The sequence below is a fragment of the Bactrocera latifrons genome, unplaced genomic scaffold (genome assembly GCF_001853355.1).
Source record: "Bactrocera latifrons isolate USDA-ARS-PBARC rearing strain unplaced genomic scaffold, ASM185335v1 scaffold_50, whole genome shotgun sequence".
NCBI classification, from domain to species: Eukaryota; Metazoa; Arthropoda; class Insecta; order Diptera; family Tephritidae; genus Bactrocera; species Bactrocera latifrons.
The window spans coordinates 480,949-490,656 of NW_017537157.1; the positions used below are offsets into that span (position 1 = coordinate 480,949).

The 9,708-nt window shown below is 33.7% G+C and overlaps 1 protein-coding gene across 1 annotated transcript; it reads left to right on the forward strand.

Moving 5' to 3' along the window:
• Nucleotides 1-962: 962 nt before the first annotated feature.
• Nucleotides 963-7,220, forward strand: LOC108973778 (neuronal acetylcholine receptor subunit alpha-2). Its single transcript, XM_018941254.1, has 4 exons — nt 963-1,145; nt 3,628-3,833; nt 3,930-4,557; nt 6,702-7,220. Exons 1-4 carry the CDS (start codon nt 1,091-1,093, stop codon nt 7,100-7,102), a joined length of 1,290 nt encoding a protein of 429 aa, XP_018796799.1. The 5' UTR covers nt 963-1,090; the 3' UTR covers nt 7,103-7,220.
• The last annotated feature ends 2,488 nt before the right edge of the window (nt 7,221-9,708 follow it).

Consider the following 9,708-nt stretch of genomic DNA (forward strand, 5'->3'; position numbering starts at 1 on the left):
TCTCGTGGGCGACATTTGATTTAACAAGACTGCGCCACTTCCCAGACATGGCATCAATTAAAGTATGTATATATATAGAAAACAAACTAAACACAATTTTTTTTTTTTTTATTAATGTTGAGAAAATGTAATATTTGTCTGAAAATATATTTAATTTATTAGGCAAATCACTTCTTTTGTTGCACCCTTAATATTATTAAGTGTATTTATCCAAACAAAGAAACAAAATGCATGCACATGATTTTAATACTTTAATTGTATAGGTATTTATATACATGAAGATCAAAAACAATATGTACCCTGAAGGAAAGTGCAATACTCTTTTAGAATTGGTACGGATGTAGCACCGTTTGGAAGCGCTTATCAAGCCAGGCTACACAAAAACATGTTGTACGATTTTTTTAGGAATAGGCTTTTATGTAAAAAAGTGTACAATAAGTCTCTTTATAGAACATGCTAAAAAGGGCAAAAGTTGGTTTCATATAAAAAAAATCAAAGTTCCATAAGTAACGCGGTATTTTGCGACAAACCGCGGAGTCATACCGGATTTGTCGGACATTTTATAACTAATGGAAAGCCTTATTTCCAAAGGTATGTTTAGATACGAATACAGCCCTCACTATATACAGCTCTCATTCAAACAATGCAGTCGAAGTTGGTGCAGTTCGCCTAAATCCCGAGCTACATTCGGCTGACGAGTCTGCATTTCCTTACAGGGTATGTATAATACTAGGTATACGACAATGCAGTCGAAGTTGGTGCAGTTCGCCTAAATCCCGAGCTACATTCGGCTGACGAGTCTGCATTTCCTTACAGGGTATGTATAATACTAAAAGCAAAGTCAACTAAAATAACACACATATATCAGATACTTATACGAATTAAAAACTCTCACACAACCTTAAGGAGCTGACTCCGAATGCTGTATTAAATCTCAGCTCAGTTCAGTTAAGTGAGGAACACGGACGCGTACACTTCTCAATACGACTACAAAAATTGACGAATTCTTAATTGAAAATACAAAGTGGTTTTTTGATTAAAAAAAAATACTTACTTCCTGCAGTTTCGTTGTGCTTATCCGCCATTGACTATGAGTCGGTCGTTAGCGCTTGGAATTTGCTTATTTCTGTTGCAATATGTCAACTGTAAGAATTCCGATATCTACAAAAACACACGCTCGGCGCTTATTGATTAATTGCTACATACTATAATCGAGAATTTTACATACATTGTCGTATTTACAGTGATTTAAAATTTGTAGTGAATGTGCGACGAATATGATGGGAAAGATTTTAATCAATTCAGACTACTTGAAATTGTTATATTGGATATTTCATTAGTTAATCGTGTGGCTTGGAGCTTTAAGTCCCGATAATGATCTTAGAACTGCATGTCTCAATAACGCTTACTCATTCTTCAGTCAATATTTTGAATATGTTTCTTTGATTGGTGTTGATACCGACTTCGAAGAAGCATACAAAAGAATGCAAGATTTTTCTTTCTTTGGAAATATCGTCATCCCAACTGTGGAATTATATATATAGACCCTAAATATATATAATTCCACAGTTGGGATGACGATATTACGACTTCGCCAATAATCTCAAATCGCTAATTTTTGTCTCTAGCAAGGTGTTAAGCATTCCACTTCCTCCTTCTGATATTTTGAAATTTGCATAATAACAGTCATTTAGTGTTGTTTTCATTATAACGAATATTTCGGCACGATTTGAACCGAAGTGTAATGGCCGAAGTAATAGTCATCGCGTTGAAACTAAAAAAAAATATTAAATTACTTTTTATCTGAAGAATTTATGTGTTCCGGTGTGCCGAACTACCCAACTGGGAATTTCCAAGTTTCAAATCGTTTCTGGTTTTTTTTATAGCTCTATACAATAGAAAAAAAATGGAACATTTCTATAAAGTTTTAAAAAATAAAGCTTACGGATTTTCCAATTAAATAATTTTGGATTGAAACTAAAGTTTCAATTTTTAATTTCCTAAAGGGGTGAGGAGTTAAAAATTAAATAATTGTATGATAATTATTTTTGAAATTATTATTGAATATTTAAATACAAAATCAAAACTAAAAAAAAATAATAAAAGTTAAATTTTTAATTCCAAAGTCAAAACTAAAAATTAATAAAATATTTTTAAGTTTAAAATTGGAGTAAGAAATAAAATATATTTTTCAAATCAGTCAGATCAGATTTGCATATGTCTAACTAAACGCATAATCCAAAGTAAATTAATTTAAAGAAAAATAAACATTCTTTTCACAAAGATATCAAAAAAGCAAAAAATGCGCAAAAGCGAAATAAATCCATATTATTTTTTAAAAAATTTAATTATAAAATTGGGACTAACATTTCTTAATATTCAATTCGGTATTGTCATTTTAAACTTTTTATCGGAATTTTAGGTAAACATTTTTTTTTAATTTTTAAAAGTATATTTAATTAAAATTTTCGGGATTACTAACAAAAATGTTTAATTTGAATTCACTAGCATTTGGAAAATTATTAAATATTATTATGAATATTTCAACAAAATTAATATTGTAAAGGGTGATCCATTTCGAGGTTGCCTACTTTAAAAAAAAACCCAGAAACTTTAAATTTAATGGCGAATGAAGATTATATCTTTCAAATGCTGACCGCGCCCTCGTCTCAGATGGTCCATCCATTGAATTCAATTTTAGATGACTCCAATCTTAGATTTCGCGTGATGTTTTGCTCCAAGGTCTGAAGCAAAGCGTGATTGTCTGTAGAGACTTTAGACTTTACATATCCCTACGGGAAGAAGTCTAACGGTGTGATATCACACTATCTTGGTGAGCAATTGACCGGCTCTAAAAGTGAAATTACCTGCTCACCGAAGTGTTTTCTCAATAAATCCATTGATGAATCATTCGAGCTTCAATTTCGGACTTCAAATAGTCGGTTATCATAGTGACACCATTGACGGTTATTTTCTCATCGTCTTTGAAGAAATATGGACCCATGATTCTACCGGCTCACAAACCATACAAACCGTTGTTTTTTTCTAGATAAAATAGCAGCTCTTGATTCTCTTCAGGTTGCTATTCGTTCCGAATATGGCAATGTTGTGCGCCATCGCAGTACAAAATTTAACTCGAAAACGTCAAATTTGCTTGGAACTTTTCAAGAGCGAAACGAGGTCGCTTGAGAGGGTCGAGCTGCTTCAGATCTTGCACAAGCTACATTTTGTATGCTTTCAATTCAAGATCTCGACGTAAAATGCTCTCAGCGAGGGCACAGTTTGACACGACTCACGCATTATCTGCTAAAAAAGGCTATTAAAAGAGTAACTCTACTTAGATCACCCAGTACATCCTTATAGCACAGATAGAATCATAAGGGAACTTCTCACCACTTGTTTTGCTTATCCTCTTTCTCTAGAAGATGGCGCCTATGTTGTGAAAACTTTCACAAAAGTCGAAAAATCGTATGATATGATGGAAAAAAGAAAGAGGTGCTGTTCTGATACCCCCGCTCTTTTTTTCCTAACTTAATTAGCAAACCTCAATATATATTCGAAAATTTTATAGTGTCTTAACCTTACTTTTTGGAACAACACTACAGCGCATTTTATTTTTCAATGCAGCACAAGATATCGTTGCAAATGGTACTAAATCTTGGAACATTACTACCTTGGATCGGTTGCATCTACAGTTATTTATCAACTATGATAAGAATGTACACCCCTCATATCACGGCATACCGACAAATATCACATTGGGTATGTCGGTCAACTACGTGGATATTGATGAGATAAATGGGAAAATGATTTTGCACTCATGGTTAAAGATTGTAAGTGAAAAACACCATAAATTATGATACTACATAAATTATTTTTGAACAATTTTCTATTAGTCTATTCCAAATATTTTTTAAAAATTTTTACAGCGGTGGATGGATGAAAAACGTTCGTGGAACAGTGCCGATTATGACAATATAACGCAAATCCATTTAAAACCGAAAGAAGTATGGAAACCAGATATAACACTATTTAATAGCGCTGGCGACAAGAGTGACTACTTGGGTGATACACAAATATTATTGTCGAACGATGGCAGCTTCTTGTGGGTACCACCAGCCGTATATACCGCATACTGTAGTTTGAATTTCCGCAATTGGCCCTACGATACGCAAGTGTGTAAAGTGAAGGTCGGCTCATTGGCGCTCACGTACATCGATGCACGTTATCTGGATTTGAAGGAGAGCTTAGACTACAGTGACCTAGTACAATCTACTCAATGGGAAATCGTTGAAGGCACTACCTCATACCGAAAACAGGATTACTATAACTACATTGAGTTCAGATTTAATCTAAAGCGTCGTTCGTCAATGTATACAGCGGTTATCTTTACGCCAGCTTCCTGCATAATATTACTGGCGCTTTCCTCGTTTTGGCTGCCCCCGCAAATGGGTGAAAAAATACTACTGAACGGCGTGCTGATTGTACTCATAGCTGCCTTTCTCATGTATTTTGCGCAATTACTGCCAATCTTGGCCGAAAATACACCACTTGTAGGTTTGTATTAACATACTATAACTATATATATACTACTATTACTACTATGAACAAATCATTGTAAAAATTTGGTCATAATTTTAAACTTCTTGATTTATTCTTCAAAATCTATGTCGTCCCCCTTGGCCCCAATGAACTTGTACCAACTTTTCTACAATCCTCGAAACAGTTGTTAAAGTCGATTTCCGGGATAGCCTTCAATGCGCGTCTAAAGCCCTCAATTGACTTAAAACGGTTTCCTCGGAACGGTCATTTGAGTTTGCAAAATATCCAAACGTCTTACGGAGCTGAAACAGGCGAATGCGGCAGTTGCTACACGATATTGGTTGAAAATTTGGCGAAAAACTCACGAAGAATCAATGTAGTATGCGATGTTGCATTGATGTGGTGCAAAAACCAAAAGTTGTTGGCCCATAATTTCGGTTTCTTTTTACGACTAGCTTCGCCCAAACGACATTCCTTCTTGATAGTTTGGCCGGTCGAAAGTAACTCGAAGTACACCACACCGCGATAATCGAAAAACTGCCAACATCAGATTAATGATTCGTTTCCAGGTCGTAAGCATAGATCCAAGTCTCATCGCCAGTAATGTGTTTCATGACATCTTGGTAGCCGGAAAGCATTGTTTCACAGACGTTAATGCGACGCTGTTTTTCGAAAAAATGAGTGATTTTGGAAACAATAGTGCTTCCAGTTTTCTTTGATTTTCGCTGATCCTTCCGATATTGAAATGATGCAGGCAAAATTTCTGACTGTTAATCGTTGATTATCAAGCCCAAATTCCTTTATCTTATTGGCGTGTTGATCATTACTTGATGTTTATGGCCATCCTATAATTTGAATATTTTCCCAGATTCCCCAGTCATTTTCTTACCAAAAAGCTGCTCATTTGTCGGAACCCACGATATCGTACCACTATAGTATATAGCTGTCATACTAACTGAACTGAAATATCTTAACAATATTTTGCATGGATTAGACAATGGTACAATCTCCGAAGAAATTGCTCAAATCGAGTCACTATAGCACATGTAGTGTCAATCAAAATATAGTTTTTGTATGGAAAACATGATCCTATGATTTCAATAGAACACCATTTTAAACTCCAGATTTTGTACATTTCCTTTATTTAAAAAATATAAATTCAACCATATTAAAAATTGACGGCAATGGATTATAAATTTTCAAGCCCCAGGAATTTATTAGAAACGCTCCGAATCTACGGCTAAGAATATAAGACAATTTGTAAAATGTCCTAATGAAATGATGCTTGCTTTTCCTGTTTATAATATTGTCTGCAGTTAAAAATTAAAAATTTTATTTAAATACATTTTAAAGTATTTTAATTTAATATCTTTTTTATCACCTTCAAAGTAGGTTCCTGCGAAGGCCTTTATTTGGTTTTGGCCTCTCTTCCTACCTCTGGTCACTACATTAAGCCGGTGTTTGATGAATATGGGGTTCTCAGCTATGTTGGCAAGCATCTCTTTGGAACTTTTGTTTTTGCAAAAGATTCCGGCCTTTTAGTACGAGTCCAAAGAATTGTCCAATTTGTGTTGGGTCTATTCATAACAGATATTGAGATCCTCTGCTATTTCTCTGATGCCAACACGACGATTTTCGAGCACTGTTTCTACAATTTTTAGGATGTTAGCATCATTAACAGAGGTGAATGGACCAGTTTTAGATGACCTCACGACCTTCACTCAACATTTTCAATGATTCCTTAGCAGCGGTTCATTGGAAACATAAAATGTTAAATAACTCAACGAAGTTAGAAGATCGTAACATAACTCGGATATTCTATAGTTTGGAGCCGAGCTAACTCATATACCAAATACAATTATTTTTCTTAGACTTTATGCCGATGATAACGGACAATATGAGCGCAATGTTACTAAAATTTAATTGAAATATTTTCTCAAGCATACTTATGGTAGTTTAACGCATAGGTAAATGAAACACATCCAGATCTTTCCCTGTCCCATAAGCGCGTTCGAGCATCCGGTTAACTTTATTTAGTATTATTGGTCAATGTATGTGTTTTAGTCAAAAATTAATGAAATCAGGTTACAACAACCTATTTCTTAAGATTTGAATTGAAAGTTTTGATATATTATATACTCTCTTTTTCTTACTTTCAGTATTGTTTTACAGCTGTAGCTTGTTGTTGCTCAGTATCTCAACGATAATTGCCGTGTGTGTATTGTACCTCTCAACGGCGAAACATAAACGGCACTTACCTGACTTTGTCAAGACCATACTTAATGGACCGCTGAGCAAAATTCTTCTGCTAGAAAACTTCACATTGGAAGCGGAACCGCACGCCGTTAGCATGAATAACGGCACAAAAGAGTTGGTCGAGCATCAATATGAGAATCCTGACGGCATAACCGATGCAGCGGCCATGCATGCATCTACATCCTCCTCTGCTAATCGTTTCATTCAATTTGAGTGGATTTTACTGGCCACAGCCATCGATCGTATTGCCTTTCTATGTTATAGCCTTACATTCATAGTTTTGTCTATTTTATATGCTGTATAAGTTAAATTGGCTCTAGTAAATTATGTTTCTCTGATGATTATCAATTACCTATTTGTAAACATACATACTGATATATATATGTACATATTGTTTTGAATAAAATTAAATATCAATAAAAGGAAAGGGTGTTCTGGAAGTATTATTTGGTTCAAACCGCATAATTTCTATTCAGCATTGAATTAACATTTAAATTAATTTATTTTTATTTGTAATCCCAAAAATGTTGATTAAAAATAGGTTTAAAATTTCTAATCCAAAATCGAATTAAAAGGATTATAATTTCAATCCTAAAGAACGCGTTGAAAAAAAAATGTAATTTCAAGTTTATTAATATAAATTAAAAGCAAGTAAAGAGGTTTCAAAAAAAGCAAAAAAATTAACTGTTATAAGAAAAACACGCTCTCTCACTTTCATTAAAATAACTGACATATTGGTCAATATATGCGGTATAAAGTCACACGTAGGTTCGAAAATCTGTATATTAGGTATATGGTGGCTCAGGGAAGTATTGACCCGATTCCACTCCGAATTTCAATTTTATATCTCACATATTGACCGATACTTTCGGTAAAAAGTTGATTACAAGCACTGGGTCCACATATTCAGTACCTAGGAGCGTGAACAGGTTTGGTTCGCTTTGGGTAATTTTTAGCTATAAGGTGGCACACCTCAAAGGCATTAATCGTGCAAAATTTTGTAATACTCTTTATAGAAAATAAGTTCCGCATACATATCAGTCCCAGCACTATTACTAAATTTCTCCATTTACAATTCTCCGTATGGCAACCTATTTGATGGGAAGCTTGTAACACCCAGAAGGAAGCTTCGGAGACCCTATAAAGTATATATTTAAATGATCAGAATGTTGAGCTGAGTCGATTTAGCCATGACCGTCTGTCTGTCTGTCTGTCTGTCCGTTTGCCTCTATATATACGAACTAGTCCCTCAGTTTTTGAGATATCGTTTTGAAACGATCATTTTCTATTTAAGAAGCTGCTCATGTGTCGGAACTGCCGATATTGGACCCTTATAACATATAGCTGCCATGCAAACTGCACGATCGGTATCAAGGGCTTGTATGGAAAACTTTCGCATTTAAGGTGGTATCTTCATGAAATTTGACAAGGATTACTGCTTAAGGTAATAATATAATCTCCGAAAAAATTATTCAGATCAGATTACTAAAGGATATAGCTTCTATACAAACTGAATGATCAAAATGCTTGCATGGGAAACTTTCTCATTTGACGATATATCTGCACGAAATTATGAGAAATTTGGTTCATAGAAATAATGTAACCTCCGAAGAAATTGTTCACATCGGATTACTATAGTATATAGCTTCCATACAAACTGAAGTCGTAGTTAAATGCTTGTATTGGAGACTTTTCCAGTTAAGGAGATATTGTATATTCTGCAAATTCGTCGAGGTTTATTATCTAAGGCAACGCTACAACAGTTGAAGAAATTTCGCAGGTCGGATAACAAAACCAGCCATACAAATTGAAAAATCTAAATTAAGTTCTTATGTGACAAGAAATGTTCATGAAATTTTGCATGGATTATTGCCCAAGATATCGCTTTAATCTTCAATTGTTAATGTCGAACTGGCATACCAACTGCCCAATCAAAATCAAGCTCATATACAAGTATGGGCAACTTTGGCTAAATAATCCACATTTTACAATAATTACTTTTCTCATTAAATAGCGAACCAATTTTCTCCGCAATGTAATATAGTATGTAGGTGTAACGGAACTAATTAATATTCTATATAATTTTTTTTTTTATATTGGATAATTTTTTATTTGACTAGTTAAATGTTTGGTTTGGAAGAAAACCACTGGCCGTTTAAGTCGTTAGATTTACTTAAGCATGTCGTTACTAAAAGAAATGCACATGTGAATGGTATATTAACTTCATTGCAGCCAAAGTTAACGTTTTTTCTTGTTTTCATTAATTACACAACAAATCGAAACTACGGACACTTAATAACAAGTGGGTTGAACAGTTCGTCGGCTAAAATAGAAAAAATTGTATTTTCTTAAAATTCGATTTTATTATTCAATATAGTTTTCTTCGATTATAGCGGCCAAAAACTTTTTTCAGACATCTCTGGTATCGCTTTCGGGTAAATAACTTGTTATTTAACCGTTAGTTGCTTGCAGAGTAGTGTTGAAAAATAAAGTTTGACATTTTCAGCATTTTGGACATATTATTTAGCATATATTTTAAAATTTGATTTCCGATGTAACACATTTTCAATACATAATAAAAAAGTGTTTTCTTAACAATAAATTATATTAATTTTTGTGTAATTGTAACTTAATTGTATTTCTTTTATGTCAACATTAAAAAAAAACTAAATTTTTAACGTAATAGTATTTAAAAAACGTCGACAAGTGTAATCTCTAGTAAAAAGAAATCCATAATTTTTCCTATAGAAGCTTTAGTTATCTGGATCTCACATTGTACGAGTAAGCGAGAATAAAGGGTTAGAAAGATAATATTTCGTTCCATAATTTTATGATTGTTTCACTCAGTATTGTTCGAGCAGGAGTCAAAGACGGACACTAGAAAAGATAAAATGTGCAAGATTTTAGAGT

What these genes read in the sequence shown, in the direction of transcription:
- LOC108973778 (XM_018941254.1), top strand. Translation starts at nt 1,091, where the DNA reads ATGAGTCGGTCGTTAGCGCTTGGAATTTGCTTATTTCTGTTGCAATAT. An exon ending in TCTGTTGCAATATGTCAACT is followed by an intron (nt 1,146 to 3,627) that starts GTAAGAATTCCG and finishes TTTTCAATGCAG; the next exon opens with CACAAGATATCGTTGCAAAT. An exon ending in CGAAAATACACCACTTGTAG is followed by an intron (nt 4,558 to 6,701) that starts GTTTGTATTAAC and finishes TCTTACTTTCAG; the next exon opens with TATTGTTTTACAGCTGTAGC.